We start from the raw sequence: 16,270 nt of genomic DNA, 5'->3' as shown, positions 1-16,270 counted from the left end.
TCGGATGGAGATCTGTTTCCGTTTTAATAATCTTTATATCTTATACCGCACTTCTACAGGTGTTCTAATATAGTTTGCACATTACAACTTGCTTTCAGTTGATTTTGTTAGTCACTTGGAATATTTTACAGATCCTATTATTCTATGGCGGTTAGTCTGCTTTCACTTTCTCCCTAACTGTACATTTCAGTTGTTCTCTCTTCTTTCTCCTTCTTTTACAATTTGTTAAGTATTGTAACAAAAAAAAAAAAACCTATTTTATTACATTATCAGAAAGATGTATTTCGCAGGCCCTGTCTAGGGCTCGAAAAATGAAACTACCTTCAAAAATATAAACATTTCGAACGTTGCACGATTGCCTAAAACGCTGCGCTTTCTGCGATTGCCATTGGGATTTACGGAAATGTCTAAAGTGAGAAAATCAGAGCCGTACCTCTCTCCAAAAACAAATTCTATTAACCCACATGAATAAAACGATTATCCGTTATAAGCATACGCAGCAAAATAGGAACTAGGTTTAAGTATTGAAGACGCTTCGAAAGCTGATGCAGAAGCTTAGTTAATAATGGATCTACAGAAGCAAAACGTAAGAAATACCCACATAACTTTCATACAAATTTGAACGGCTTTTCATAAGATGTAAATGGTGGATATAAATGGGGATGCCGAAGAATGCTTACCATCTCGCAGCGGAAGGATACTCAGAAACGAAACACGCAACACAAAAATCGGGATACCTGGGCGGTTCTGTTTCTTTCTACCCAAAAAATATTCGATTTAAAATTTTATTACTATTAGAAAACTGTTAGATCTGTTTCGGTGCGTACATGGGTTAGAAATATCGTGTTACCGAGTCTTAAAGTTCATGTATAAACTTTACGCTGTATGGGACAGCTAGATTTGTTTTGCAGTTCGTAGAACTTTTGTTACACGGTAGAAGAAAGAAAGAACATTTTATTTCTCGATCACAGTTTCGCCTATCTCCGAGCTCCACGGAGCAGCAAATCACGTTTAGGAAGTTATTATGTGAAGTTATACTACATGATCACCCTGAAGACGGTGTGGGTTTGGGTGAGGGTGGGCGATATGGGTCCCTGCATTTTTAGTATACGTGACCCCGAATGCCATCGATGCTAATTTTACAAAGAATGAAGAATCTCTGTGGCCTCAGTGTACAATTCCGTTTAGTTAGCCTGAAGCAATGAGCGAATCAATGAATGAATGAATGAATAGGAGAAACTAAGACTTCGCACTTGTTGTATATACGTCGTGGTTGTTAACAATGTGTTTTATTTGGTTGTGTTTGAAATGAATTTTTACGACGTTATTGTTATCAGGCATTGTTCAGACAAAACGTTATTAGCGTTGTAGGTCGTATCATTGTGAATGATTATGATAGAGGATTAGAAGTTAGAATGGCTAATTATTTATACCCGAGTCACGCATAAACATGATACTAATACAGGCTCTAGTCCGATCGACTCGAGAACGATAAGCACATTTTTATTTTTATTTTTCTTTCTCTCTTCTCTGTGTCTGGACCATTCAGCACTACGCAGCAGAACCACGGCAGCCTATGTGATCTACGAATCATAATCTTTGATCTGCCTAACCTAGCAGTAAATAATTATAAAACAACATTCTAGCTATTTTGTCGTCTAACGACATAGGTGTCGATATATTCTTGAAAATCCATGAATTATACCTTATTTTCACCACAAAGACAAGTTGTTTAACCAATATACTGGTATAATTCTTCTTTGATTCGTGACACCGGTTGCTTTAACGCCAGCGTTAGATACATTTTGGCCCATATTATTCCATCCTCTTCTCTAATGTGGAAACTTATTTACAAAACGGCTGAAAATCTTAATGTGTTTAGTACGCCATAGCAAACGCTAAATTGGGAAGAATCAGATTGTCTTTGATAAATAATCTTGGTATGTTAATACTTGATACGATCCGAAAGTATAACCTACGTAATCATCGACCTTATGAGGGCTGAATGGCTGTCATGCCAACACAATATTATATATCCACTTTATTAATGAATAGACAACTTTGCTGCTATTTAGGTGAATAAAATCATTGGCTTCTTAGAAGCTAATGATTTTATTTTTAAGATTTATCAGTAATATCAGTAATAAAGATTTTATTAAGATTTATGAGTGCACGTATTTTCGTGTTTATTAATCACCTTCTTGGACAATGATTTCCATTTAGTAAGTTCGTATGTGGATAATGCCTATCTGATCTACAAATACGAGGGCACCTTTAGACGTTTTGCGTTATGTGGGGCATGTTATATCATTTTCGATACATGACATGAAATTTATTCTCTGTCCCCTCAATCTACATCCCTGCACAATCGAGCCACCGTTCTGTGCTCTACTGTACTACCAATATCTTCACTCTGTACAACTTCGAAGATCCTCGAAACGACAAGTCGATTAATAGTAGACAAATATGAAAAGCGCACATGTTTTCTAGAGCAATTCCACTTACATTTCTTTGCTTGGTTCAATTGTGTTGAGGCATATTATGACTTTTTAATGATACATGTGCTTACATAGCGTACAACGCCTTGTCGTTTCAGAGTCAGCATATTCCTTATATGGGGTTCAATACTATAGACAACATACTACTCTACAAAGCGAACTAAAGAAGCATGAGTGAAGAACCTGCATAATTCGTACTCGTCCATTTGCCAACTAATAAGCTGCTTGAAATTTGCAGATCGAGTGTTCATGTCCGGAGTCCAAACAACTCAGCATGATTTCAGCGTCGTTTTTTGATCACACAAACCTGTACTTCTATATTTTATTCAGGGTCACTTTTACTTTCAAGGCTGAACGGTGGGATTTTGCAGTCAAACATGTAGCCATCCTCACGTTCCATTCGAAAATTTCCCCTAAAAAAATTATGAACGTTAATGATTATGTATCTTCTGGATTCCACTTTTTCAAGGTAGGAGAAACTGGCGACACCTTTTTAGGCAGAATAATATAGCACGAGTGTAGAGCAGGCGCTCTGGTTTGACTACGAATAAATAGCGTTATACGCCATTTTTTTTTCTATTCACTTAGGATATGACATTTACAAGCAGGAAGTGACGTCGTTAAAAATTACTTATTTTCACGACACAGCGAAAGAAAGTCCCTTGAAGATTGTATAACGGCATTATGATTGCTCAGATTCACGGACATGGTTTAGTATCGTGCGTTCTTAAAAACATAAATTTTTAAGATTGGGTTACCTGGAAATAGCTTCTTTGTTAACTCAGTTAAAGAAAAATCTAGATTTATATGTCTTTGTTTACTATAATTTCGTAATGATAAGATATGTTACTAGTAAGTTGTCAGTAAGTTGAATGCATTTAAACTATGTGGTGATCGTTTTACGCTGATTTCTAGCTCAATTTCGAGAAGACTGCAGGCGACTTGCAAACTTCAATGACAATTCACGAAACATTTGAGCGCTTACAAAATTATTCCCATTTATCAAAAAATTACTGCAGCGCTTTTCCATACAGAGCGGAAAGAACACGCTATCAAGTCTGTTTATGTTGCTCTAGTTTTGTTTTGAGACTTACCACATATGGCCACTAGGTGCTTGTAAAGACACGTGAGAACCGTATTGAAATGCAGGGTAGCGCTTGTTTAAAATAGGTTCCTCCCCGACTACACCGCGACCACGAACTGTCTCGAGGGTGCCGGACTGCGAGAAGATTCGCCAATGACGTTCTCGCAATTGCACCGCTCTGTCACTTAGATTTTCAAGCCGTATACAATAGCGCCACTGAGAAGTGATACCAAATCGAGTTAGAACAAAATTACTATAACAAATTGTTTAGCTTAGTATGAATTCTAATACCAAGTATGATATTATTATAATACTCGTATTACAGTGATGAAGATAAGCTTCATTTGAATTGAAAAAAATAATCGTAAATCGCACTAAAGGATAAGGTCGAAGTAAACCCACCCAGTACACAGTTGCTTCTGGATTTGCCCCCGGATTCGCCCGAGAGCCCATGTAAAATGGCATTACTGTCACGCGCACGTCTTCCGTCGTCTCTTTGTGAACCTGATTTAACTCTAACCACGGGTGGTTCTTATCCTGCCAGGCGCGAAGCGTTTCCCGGGGCCCAAACGGCGGATCTGAAATTGGTATATGACAAGCACGCAGAAACGCTAGTACTAGGAGTCAGCAATTTGATGAAATGCCTAATGACGATATCGGACGTAAAACTCGAAACAGAGGTAAACCAAGCAAAATTATAAAATTTCAAGTCATAGATAGGACTGTATTTTATACTTAATGATGACACAGAAATACAGCTGAAGAAAAGAGTAGGGAAATTTAACTCGGTACTGCACGAAGTTAACTGTGCTGATTTACTATAACCAGATTATCAATAAGCTATATGAAATGGGGAACTGACATTTTTAAAGTATGGTACCTTTCACGTCTATATAATACATTTGTTGGCCGATTGCCGTTTGGAGTTAGTTATTTTAGAAATGATTTAGTTCACTGGAGTAATATCAGGCCAAAAACACATCACATGTATGAATTTTGCCGCGGTTATGTTGAGAACTTCTGCGGCATCAGCTTTTCAACCATGTACCTTTATGGGGTTCGGGCATGAGAAATTTGTCAAAAAGTTCATGTTGGATCATCTGTTCATTAGTGGCTGTATACGGAAGAATGTCCTCATGCGATACGTAATCGAGCCCGGGCAAAGAATACAATGACGCTTTACTATTATCTTGATTGCCCAGAAACGTAACCGCCTCTGTTTGCGTGCGAACAAACGGACAGTCTCGCAAGTCGATCAGCACCTGCAATGGCCATTACACAATCATTTATCAATTCATACATGCATTGTAAGTTAAAAGCCTTCTTTCATATAAGGTAAAAACAGCCTGATTTTTGTTTACATTTTATTTGCCATGAAAAACAAAAACGAATTCGAAGAGAAATTAGTCGGTGAAAGAGATTATTCTTGACATTTATTAATTTATTATTACATTGTATATAAATCGCGGGTAAATTTGAAATGTATTGATCTACTAGGAGCTGCACTTTGTACAATAAGGCAAAGTAAATGATGAAACGTGTTGTCAGCGCACCTGATAGTATATTTGGGTCTGACCATTGACAATCCGCGGATGAAGAAACGCTTCTGTAACCTGTGGTTCTGCCTCACTGAAAAGAACAAAAAGTGGCAGACAGTATTGAGATACTAATGAAAGAAAATGCTATGAATAACCATAGAAATCATAAACTCTTATTTGACCTCACCCGTAAAACGACATTCCGCCCTAACCTTAGTCGGTACGCACCTGCTAATGCAGCCATTGTGGCGCACGATTTGTTTTATTGAAAACGGTATAGGTGCAAGAGACCAGCGTTTCGTAGAGACGAGATCTCTTGGTCATCTTAATTCTTGCTAGACTACCTCCTTAGTGATGTAAGACAAATCAGTAAGCGAACCTGCATTAAGAATACTTACGTGTTTATATAGATGCTATATTATCCAAACGGATGATGCTTTCTAGTAACCTTTCCAATTGTATTTAGAAGTATTCAGCCGAAAAATACCAAACAAAAAGTGTTGCGTGTGTTTTGATTCGCGCATACCTTGCACTGTCGCGGCCTGTGGATTGGTCTCTGTCATAGACCCGTGCAGTCCATGGAAAGAGTGTTACGCCTCGATAGCCGAATACGCGGTGGAGAAACAACTGACCAGTCTCATATTTACTCTCCCTTGGACTATCCAGCCGGCCAACTTCCGCCAATCTGCAAATAATCACAAAAATCACTGTACGCATACGATGACTGTATACAAACCTTTACATTATTGTCGCAATATAAAAAAAGTCTGGATGAAAATTTTCTCAACAGGAGAGTTGAACAAAAACGTCCCATTGAATACCGCGCCCGTTCCCCAGAAATGAAATGACGCCAATGGGTCTTTTCATACCGAAACAATTCACATTCATGTAAACTGTACGCCACTGGAAGATTTAGAACTTCTGAAGTTTGTAAATCCGTTACTCGCTATATTAACCAGAACGGTAATTGTTCGGAACATTTACGCTAATAAGAAAAGTATACGTATCATTTGTGATATATATTCACATAATTTGTGGCTAATAAACATGTCGAAAACGAAAGAGAACTAGATAGCTCTAAGTGATTTCTGGCCATTAAAATAGCAATAAAATGATCATTAGATAAGTCTTTATCCCTTATGATGTACAATACCATCAGTTAGTTCATACGAAGCGGTGGATGGATCGCTTTGTAATGCCCATAACGGTTTAAAGAAGGTTTTCTAACTCATAAATATGCCTTTCAGACATATAGGGTGAAAAATTCGGACTACCACGTTGCCATAAGAAAATTTCTTCGTTAAAAAAGGAACTGTAGGAGCACCTATCTTGTAGCAATCCGGAATGTGCATAGAACTAGATAGCTACAAGAAGTCTACAAAAAATGCAAAAAATTTCCCGTTTTATTTTCACGTGATTACTTCCAAGTATTCGTTTACAGGTCGGAAGACGCTACAGTATGACACTTGATCATTTGTACGTGCAAATTATACAAAAATATAATAGTATAAAAAAAAATTAACAATTATCACTAACCATTCAAATAGTTATTATTTACGATGTCAAAATAGAGCTGTTTCACCATTATTCTGGGCAGCTGTCTCCAGTTACGCAGCTCAACATCGTACATTGCTAGTGTATGTTCCTTACTTAGCAAACCGAGTAAAGGGTTTGTAGCTGAGCCATCAGTACCTCAACATATTTGTCCAATGTCGAAAACAATGCGAGGTTTCATATATCACTACATAAATAGTGGTTACTGGTAAGCTGCTTATGAAAGTGTTACTAGTGTTTCTAACATATGTAATATATCTTCGGTGGGTAAAAAAATTATATAAATTTGTGTTTATTGTCGGTGAGTCAAAATCAACCACCCTTTTGCATCTTCAATGGACTCAATGGATAAGGTTCGGCATGAACTCGAACGCACGCATCCCGACCCGGTCAGATGAACGACGCTACTCAGGTCATCCAGTAGCGGCAACGACAGTGCAATCACACACAGGGAGATGGATTAAATAGAATTTGGGCGATTCACACCAAGGAACTTTATTATAGAATTTGTCGTGATATCGCAAGGACTACTAGCAAACCATTGGGTAGGCAGTAGATATCAATAAAAAAAGAGCTTTTATGTATTTGATTCTATAGGGTCCTCAATCTGACAGAGATAATGGAAGTGGCTTTAGCTGGGCTTGTTTCTCCTTGAGCGTTTCGACTACTGAAGATTTTCTGTACAGTTCGAAATCGAAATTGTTTATGGTGTTCTAGTTAAGTCAATCAACTTACTTTACGTAGCATCGCCGACCAATTTGTGACACGAAACTAGGTAAAGTTCCTCTAAGGGTCCTTTGCATCACGCTCGTAGCCATGCCGTATTTACATTGGTTTCACATAGCAAGCTTGAGCAGACGACGCGAATCAGACGAATGGCCACCTCAGTCCCTTCAATGCTATATCACTATAGAGGAATGATGAAAAGTGACAGCGGTTTATACTCGCGTGTATTAGCTACATTTGCCTGTTTTGAAATGGGCTTGCTGACAGGAGAGAAGGCTTCTTTGACCCTCTCCGGAACCATACACTCTCGTATACAAACAACTTGAGCCAGCATTTTAACTTACCTGAAGCTTTATAGGAACCGGCGAGTGACAAACAAACATATGAGAATGTGTTTTTATGCACGTCGAGTTTGACGCAGCTCATTGACTTGTGTTCGATGAGTGAAGGCCTTGCGCTATGTACAATAAAAATAAAATTGAGATATATTTAATATTTGTTAACTAACATTAATATTGTGTTCATTTTTACGATAAGCGATGAAATTAACGCTAATGATAATCATCGAGGTTCACGTCTACTCTAATTAGCTAGTAACGTCTGTGCAACCGTTACCATCAAATTTACAGGTGAAGAACTAAATGAACATTCTAAAATATCCGTATGCCGTGCTATTGCGCTGACTTGTGACCTTTTGTTTATTCAATAACATCTTGGTTGCAGTCGAAAAATGCATGTACGCAATCTCTGTAAGGAAGATAATAACTACTCAATAAAAGTTACTAATTTTTTTTTCACTGATTCGTACATTATAGTATAAAAAAAAAAGTTTATACAAGTATGCCGGTTAATAGACTGAAAATGCTATAACTAATAATCTAAAAATTTTCTAATCTATTCCTTTGTTTCGAGTTTGAACGTGTGCTATTGTCGTTAGGCGTTCCATCAAACGGCTGGTTTCCAGCACTAAACGAATCTTAATGCGTGTCCATAACTATTCTTCAAAGCAATACACAAATACGGAACGGGTGCGAATTGAGTTGATTTTAATTTATCGTTTTCAACTGATCGACTTCAGTCAGTGAAGAATCACCTGTGAATTGTTCGAAGGCATTTCGCTTTAGGTGTATTGACCATGTTTTTGTAAATGCGAGATTTCCTGCTGTTTTCAGTAATACTAGCATTCAACCGAGATGGCTTTTACTGTCGTAACGATAAAAAAAATCGGCATAATTATACGATCTATTATGATGTACAGTTGTCTGAAGAACTCGTCCTCTCTAATTGTTCGAGATGAACACACTGATTGAATCTTGCAAAAAAATTATTACGATTGTAGAAAAATATTTGTTCGTCATCTAATTAGAGTACTGTATACATCGTTGATGAAAGAGATCTTCATTTCACACGGATATATTTTTTAAATTGAGCAATATAATGCAAAATATGGAAAGATCTATGGCATAATGGACAGCACCCGCCATATCAAAGCAGCGTCTGCATTGCTCCAACGCGTTCGCAGCGCCCCTGGTGGCCTTTTGTTCAACCAGCTGGATAATATTTCTGTCTGGCTGAACAGATGTTGGCTATCAGTAAGTAGTATTCAACAGTACCAAGACGATTGTTGGATGCGTCATTTCAGCTAACGGTGCCCGTAGCGTTTCTTATCGCGCCACTATTATTACCCTATGGATGATTATACCTTTTCAGGTACATTTTTTTGTACGGTGCTGGTCAAGGGTTTTCCGACGATTTCACACTCTCCATCTGACAGCAGCGGGATGCACGTCGTTTAACCCCGGTCAGCGGCACATGGGATACCGTCACCAGCGTATTTCGCTAAAATGCCGAGATAGTCGACAAATCGGGAAACGATATCTTGAACAGACCAAAGCTGCCCGCCAGTACAAGCAGTAAACAGCAGTGATGAGCCGCCGAATTTTTTCTATGCAAAGCGCCAACACTTAGGTAGATCTGAGAAGAGCGGTAGGAGACGATCCGTGAACGCTTTTATAGAGAATATTATAAATAGCCGTCTCTAGCAAAAACTCAATAATGCTAGTATCCTCCACCGGAGACGCTTTGATCACGCGACAAGTGAACGAACTCACTAATGAAACTTTCAGCAATCGCATACGTTTATAATAGGAGTATTTGTTTATCTATCGTAGATGAAAGAGTTGATAACACAAATGCTGATGCCGTAGGTATCCAGGCTAAGTGGAAGGCTGACGCCTGTGACAGCTGCGGTGCGGAGCCGGTGTTACGTTTCTAAAAACCCAGCAGTAATACATGTTTTTCGTCATTTACGTTCGGTGTTTAAACACTTCAGACGGCTCGTTTCCAGCACGAGACAGTGCCTCTACATACGTCCGGATTCGGACCTCGGGATGGTAAGCATGTAGGCCGATAACAAGTGACCAGTTCGTGACTCTGTAATTGAAACGGTGAAAGATCTCTCGCGCGCGGCTGGAGGCAGCCGTCACACTCTCCCTTACAAATGCGATGGCGCACCAACAGCAGCGGCTGCAACAAGAGACTGGTGTTGAAGTGAGTTACAATGAATTGGTTAAGTGTAGTAATAACAATATGAATAATAGTAATAAGGAAAAATAAAGAGGAGAAGGAAGAGAATTAGAATGTAAGTACTTTTTTTTTTGTACAATTTCTATAGTCTGTCTCTTTACTGCCAGGTTACGGCTACGAAGCACATCAACCCGTTTGCCGATGTTGTACCTTGTTTTATCTAGAAGGACACGTATGCAATTTCTAACAATATGTGCCTAGCTACTGCTGTGTTCCTTGTAATGCTTCTGCTCGTTAAGGGCTATTTCTTTATGGAAATTGTAGTTTCAATGTTCACCTTTTTACTCTTACGTATAGAAAGCTATAACAACTAAATAACCAGCAGCACTGAAAAACGATGAAAGCCCTGACTACTCTAAATTTGCTGCATGTTGCACATTGAAGTATTGATAAATGCTGATGAACCTAATTTTACCTTGAAATTTATTTGTTGCTACTATTATTTTGCATTTATTATATTTCAACTTTTGATATATACTGGGCCAAATATTGATTTATACAATATTCAGAATAAAAGGCCCATACAAGTTGTCTCCGGGCATTGTATCGTAGGCCTAGATTTCCACAGGATAGTCAATGAAGTGCATTGAACAGCACATATACTCATTCCCATAGTCGGAACTCAGCTCGGTTTTTCATTCAAGTAGTTGTAGTGCTGATCCCATGTTGGCCGCCAGTATTCAGTCAAACGGAAGTGATTAAAAAAAAAAACTAAACAAATTAATAAATGATGCGTCTGTTTTGCTAATCGAATATTATAGAATATTGCAATAAATATCAAGTCACTCAGGTTGTTGGATTTGCTTATTTCAAAACTAACTGATTGCCTTCAGCCTCAGATCATGTAACGTTCGCGTCCTATACGATGGCTTCTTCAACAATAGAAGATCTGACTAGCTTTATTCACTGACTGTCAGCTTATAAGACTAGTATAGAATATCGTCTCGTTAGCAGAGTCGTTGCGGCTTACGCGTGGCACAGGAAGATAGACTTTCGATAGTGATTAAGCTGCAACTGTTGGCATTGACTACACAATTGAATTTCATCTAATAATAATAGATTCGATATGAGAGTGGCAGTCAATTGCAGAAGTCTTCCGATGTGTGATATGTATGGAAAAACTACGGGATGCCCATTTGTGCCCGCACTGTTCCAAATTGTGCTGCTTCGTCTGTATTCGTCGTTGGTTAACCGAACAGAGGCCGCAGTGTCCCCATTGTCGAGCTACACTTCACCTCAACGATCTAGTCAACTGTCGATGGGTGAGTAAGCGAAGTAACGCTTGATAATAAAGCTGACAAGGCTTCACTTGGTACTCGAGATACTGCTCGAGAAATAGTGGATTTAAAAAGTACTTGTTCGATTTTCAGGCGAAATCATACACATTTGTATACTGTTCATAAGTTTGATTCCCTATTACTGTTGCCTACGTAGAGTGCGTAATAATAATTATAATACGAGTAACAATAACAGTACGTTATCTTCGCGGTGATGTGGCCGCTTCAGGCCGAGGAAGTGACCCAACAATTAGATAGCCTACAGCTATCTGGCCCCGCGCATGCAGTATCCTCCTCATCGAACTCTGTTGCCAAACCGTTGGAAAAGGTAACTAGATTTAGCACCAAGACAGCAACAGATATAGAGGCAAGGATGAATATTTGCTCACCGATGCCGTAATCATTCTAAGGTGGCTTTATGTGAACTATTTGATGAAAAATTTACATTGATCTACCCTTGGTGTGGCTTTTGATCATTTTTCATTTACGTTACAATATGGTAGAGCAAATATTGCTAATTCATATCCGATGTGAGACTTAAATACATTTTTTCCGACCCTGACATAGACTAATTTTGAGACAATGTAAGTGATTTATTTCGTACTATTTGATATCGTTTTTATCATCTGTAGGTCGGTAATGATGCAGGATCGTGTCGATCGGACGACTCGTGTCGAACTCACAATGAGAAGCTGTCTGTGTTTTGTTGGAATTGTAGTATATGCATTTGTCATCAGTGCGCACTCTGGGAAATAGGCCATCAAGGTCACGAATTCCGGCCTATTGAACAAGTTTACGCTAACCACGTTACGCAAGTCAAAGACGAAATGACTTCGATACGTCGGCGGCTTCACGAGCTGCACGTCATGCGGCAGGTTATAGAAAGATGCTTTACCAAGATGGCCAATGGCATTGTGTCACCCGTACTACCGATTTATCTCTGTATCCATACCACTGGACGCCCACATCTACTCAGTGTTTGCTCATTATATATATTGTGGGTACAATGATAGTAGACTCTACTGCTGCAGTGACAATGATACTGCTTAATATCTAATCCGATTCGGTCGATTTTAAGATTGTACGTATTGCCTGAAATAACGGTTTACAGTATCAGGCAATATAACGCTCTCCAGGGAAAAGTTATCTTTCACAATAAGGCGTCTTAAATTCTAAGTTAGCTGCCCCTTCTTGGTCAACGGCTATTCCAGGAGGTGGAGCGTAACGTGGCGGCAGTCCACGCGGCCAAATATGAGCGCGTACACGAAATTCGAACTGCGGTGGAGCAGATGATCCAACGTCTCGATACGCAACTTAAGGCTAAGCAGCGTTTTCTTACTCAACAAAGTGCTTTGATTAGCAAAGAAACGGAACACCTCGAGCACGTCGTGCAAAGTGTCAGTAAATTACCTTATGTAGGATTCAACTACTAGGTAATATCTGGATCCGAGATAATCGCTGTTAAAAAAAGCTTTCGAATTGACGCATTATTTAGCTCAAAGGTATCATAAGAGCGGTTCACGATCGATTACTGGAATCTTCGGATATAAAACTTAAAACTATTTTAGGTACCATGGCGGTAATTATGCGCGGGAGCTTATATTTCCATTTGGTTTATTGGGCGATGTTCCTTAAGGGAATTTTAGATGGTACTTTTTCGGTATGTTCACCGCCTCATTGTAGTTAGTCTAGACGTTTAGTCTGCGACATTTCTACCTAGCTAACGAGCCAAAACATCCTTAAGAGAGCCTTAAGTCATTTGGTTTATAATTGTAGCTTATTGTCTCTAAGGCGAGCTTCTGTGTTTGGGCGTATTCGATTCTCGCAGGTTGAGAGAAAGCTTCAGCAGAGTCCAAAGAGTGAGCTTATACGGCATACGCAGGATCTACTGAAGTTGATCAGTGACACGCAAGCGAAGCAAATAGCTCGAGCACCCAGTCCTGTGCACGCCGACTTTTTGTCTGAGATTGTTCCGCCGTATGACTCAAGCCTCTTTTGCATTCGTAGTTACTCTTGGCTCAAGTTGAGGGGCGACCCTGTCTACTCGAATCCGCTCACCGTTGGTGGGCTTACTTGGCGCCTCAAGGTTGGAAACAAAATAACAACAATAAGCGCAATGACACAGCTGCATACTATAAATATCGATTCTTTAGGCCTAATGAAACCCGTTTTCGCGCATTACGCTCATTAAGTTCTAAGGCAACGTTTGATTGGCATATCCTCATTGACTACAATTTCCATCATAATCATTTGCACTTATTTTGTTTGCCATGTCTACGACACATGAATACGAAGGTATACCCAGATGGCAATGGTGTGGTACGCGGCAATTATCTATCCGTCTTCCTGGAGCTGTCATCCGGTTTTATCGAGAAATCAAAGTATGAGTACCGCGTTGAAATGGTGCATAAAACTGATGCGAATAAGAATATTGTCCGGGAATTTAGTTCTGAATTTGAAGTAGAGGAATGTTGGGGCTACAACCGTTTCTATCGACTTGATTTGCTCGCCGCTGAAGGATACCTTAACCCTGAGAACGATTCTCTTATGCTCAGGTCAGTACGACTTCAACAGCTTCCGTGCTAGTCATCTATCTAGTATACTAGTCTCAGCCAAAAGGATTCTATGGTTTTCAACAGATATGCAGCAGATAAAAATATTGATAGATTGAATATGTTCGACAATCCGGCTTCTTTTCATACAGGTTCCACGTGCGTCCCCCTTCCTTTTTCCAAAAGTGCCGTGATCAACAATGGTATATAAACCAACTCGAGCAGCTACATAGCCAACGGACTCATCCAATGTCCGCTGTATTGTCACCTCTCGAAGGGTCCCAGGTACCGACGTTAGTATCATCAACATCAAATGTAAGCGGGCATCACCATGGTGAACTGCACACTTGTGGAACTTCGTCACCTCCTAGCAGTAGTAGCGCTACCGAGCTGACTACAGATGAAGGTGGTACGCCCGCAAGTCCACCATTACCGATGGCTATTAGATCATCTCTCGCAACAGCTTCAGTCGATCGCAAAGGAGAAGGCCGTGATACCGGTGAGAGAACATACAAGAAACCTGTCCTGTATATAAACAAAACCTCGCGCATAGACATCATAATGCTAGCGATTTCATATGTCAATGAATCAATGTAAAGCAGAGATACGTATCGGAGACGCTAATCATGACAACCAGATGAATCTTTGCTATAAACTTGTATAAATGTCACCAGGTGAAAATCGTTCAGTATCTCCGCTCATAACCGCCTGCAGTTCCTCGTCAATGCCGTCAGCTGCGCTTGGTGCGGCCTGTCGTTCAGGCGAACAGCGTGTGGACTTAGAGAACGATGACCTATAGCTGGCTTAATATCAGTACTGTGCTGTACGATCGCAGTACCGAACATCAGTCTTATAGTAGCAATCGTCTGTTTAGTGATCTGCATATATTATCTTACCTCAGATGATTCGTTTTTCCTTTTTATCCTGAAGCTTCTATTGATGTTCATTGACAACGCAGTGACATTATCACACCTTACTACCAATGATTCGTCAGATGTTGCGGTCGTTATTGCGAACGAAACGCAGAGTCATGCGCGACATTCTTCTCCGACGCTGATCATAGCATCACTGGGCTGGGGCATCCCGAAGGACACGCCCTGGCCGCTACAGGTGGCAATGCTCCAACGGTTGGCGGGGCAACTCGTTAAGGTACTGACGAGAGTATTTTCCATCAACTACTCGAGGCGCATAGAAATGGACAAATGTCACCTCCGCCAAGCGCTGCGGCTGACGATCAGCCCTCTCAGCGACGTCAAAGACTGTACGTTAATAAAGTTACACTAGAAGTTAGTTTTTTCTAGACCATTAATTAGTTAATTCCTATACTTGATAGTAAAAATGGCATTATACAGGAATTGTCATAATGTTAATGAAGAATGAGCGTTTCAAAAGAGCTCGACCGATATTCGAAGATAATAATTGTTTGAATTAATTATTGCTTAAATCAAGATCAGATGCCTGCGATGTTTGGCTTATGGCATCAGTACTGATACGCAGTCTACGTATTTTCATTTGATGATCAGAATATTATTCTAGTAATGAGAAGCCTCTCTTGAAACTACCGCCTCCTGACCATGTATCTGACGCAAGACAGAATTATCAATTATAATAAAACCATCATCAGCCGAGTGAGTATAAGCCATGAAAATTATATGGTTTGTAAAGAATACAGTTTCCTAAAAACACTACTGATACATTTTTCGTTTTTCGCCTATTCATAGTAAAGAGTTTACCATCTGTGAGGCTACTCCGACGCTCTGCTTCCGGATCGTGTTAGCCCACTCGACCTTTACCGTTAACTCGGGCGTCGTTGTCTGAACTATCATTGCCGTCGTCAGCTCGTTATTTGCCTGCCGGCGATGGTGACTATCCACTTCAGCGTTACTAGAGAAGAGCTTTATATAGGTACGCAGAAGGAGCACAGGACATGAAATTGTATATGGACTGCTACGAAATGCCTGGATAACCAACTCAACGAGGTTCCACTTTAAGAAAATTCAGCTTCGCCTTAATATTTGATTTTATTAACTTGTGAATATTTAACTAAGTAGTAGTATTGCCATGTTACCATGATGTAGAAATATGGTTCCGGGGGCTTTGAGTTTTAAGGAGGTGCCTTAAAAGCATCATGGTAGTTTAAATAATTCAGTGGCCATATAAATCCTATTCCGGCGTACCTAAAGTGGTTATGATACGATTGGGATGTGTAATTTTGTAGAGAATTTCTATAGAAAGTTAGACATAATTGATTTTAAAATTCATGACCTTCAGCCAGTCGCCTAATGCATATGGGTTCAGTAAAACCTGGAGGATACTCACTTTATTATTGTTATATAAAAGTATAATTATTTTAGAATGTTGTCGTTTAATTATTCCCGATGCTAATCAGACAGGCTGCATTTTTTGCGGTCTTACCTGGTAGCCTGGATATTACTGAAATGCAGACTACCCATTT

At 39.6% G+C, this 16,270-nt stretch overlaps 2 protein-coding genes across 18 annotated transcripts in view; one reads left to right on the top strand and one right to left on the bottom strand.

Annotated features, from left to right (window-relative positions):
• Positions 1–2,161: 2,161 nt before the first annotated feature.
• On the bottom strand, positions 2,162–7,598 carry POLDIP2 (DNA polymerase delta interacting protein 2). Its single transcript, XM_022841912.2, has 7 exons — positions 7,410–7,598; positions 5,647–5,805; positions 5,136–5,211; positions 4,631–4,844; positions 3,985–4,160; positions 3,593–3,798; positions 2,162–2,911 (listed from the first exon to the last, which is right to left on the bottom strand). The coding sequence occupies exons 1-7, from the start codon at positions 7,490–7,492 to the stop codon at positions 2,821–2,823; spliced, it is 1,005 nt and encodes a 334-aa protein (XP_022697647.1). The 5' UTR covers positions 7,493–7,598; the 3' UTR covers positions 2,162–2,820.
• Positions 7,599–8,877: 1,279 nt separating this feature from the next.
• The window catches only part of LOC111265321 (E3 ubiquitin-protein ligase TRIM37), a 10,881-nt gene continuing 3,488 nt past the window's right edge, over positions 8,878–16,270 (top strand). For 2 of the 17 annotated variants that reach the window (XM_086970446.1, XM_086970444.1), the window contains exons 1-12: positions 8,902–8,992; positions 9,111–9,368; positions 9,733–9,950; positions 11,066–11,248; positions 11,460–11,591; positions 11,896–12,138; positions 12,475–12,660; positions 13,092–13,349; positions 13,559–13,818; positions 13,968–14,314; positions 14,810–15,076; positions 15,537–15,677. In XM_086970446.1, coding sequence (XP_086826572.1) covers positions 9,906–9,950; positions 11,066–11,248; positions 11,460–11,591; positions 11,896–12,138; positions 12,475–12,660; positions 13,092–13,349; positions 13,559–13,818; positions 13,968–14,314; positions 14,810–15,076; positions 15,537–15,592 — 1,977 coding nt within the window. In that variant the 5' untranslated portion in view covers positions 8,902–8,992; positions 9,111–9,368; positions 9,733–9,905 and the 3' untranslated portion in view covers positions 15,593–15,677. Of the gene's footprint in view, positions 8,993–9,032; positions 9,049–9,110; positions 9,369–9,398; positions 10,042–11,045; positions 11,249–11,459; positions 11,592–11,895; positions 12,139–12,474; positions 12,661–13,091; positions 13,350–13,558; positions 13,819–13,967; positions 14,315–14,489; positions 15,077–15,338; positions 15,505–15,536; positions 16,172–16,270 lie in introns of those variants that run through there. The other 15 variants (XM_086970445.1, XM_086970439.1, XM_086970447.1 and 12 more) reach the window with 14 other exon arrangements.

This window comes from Varroa jacobsoni, unplaced genomic scaffold (assembly GCF_002532875.2).
Source record: "Varroa jacobsoni isolate VJ856 unplaced genomic scaffold, vjacob_1.0 scaffold_956, whole genome shotgun sequence".
Classification (NCBI taxonomy): Eukaryota; Metazoa; Arthropoda; class Arachnida; order Mesostigmata; family Varroidae; genus Varroa; species Varroa jacobsoni.
Note: the sequence above shows the minus strand (reverse complement) of the source record. Positions and strands in the feature narration are given on the sequence as shown.

What these genes read in the sequence shown, in the direction of transcription:
- POLDIP2 (XM_022841912.2), bottom strand. Translation starts at nt 7,492, where the DNA reads ATGGCTACGAGCGTGATGCAAAGGACCCTTAGAGGAACTTTACCTAGT. An exon ending in ACAGGCCGCGACAGTGCAAG is followed by an intron (nt 5,212 to 5,646) that starts GTATGCGCGAAT and finishes TGTTCTTTTCAG; the next exon opens with TGAGGCAGAACCACAGGTTA. An exon ending in AGACCCAAATATACTATCAG is followed by an intron (nt 4,845 to 5,135) that starts GTGCGCTGACAA and finishes TGGCCATTGCAG; the next exon opens with GTGCTGATCGACTTGCGAGA.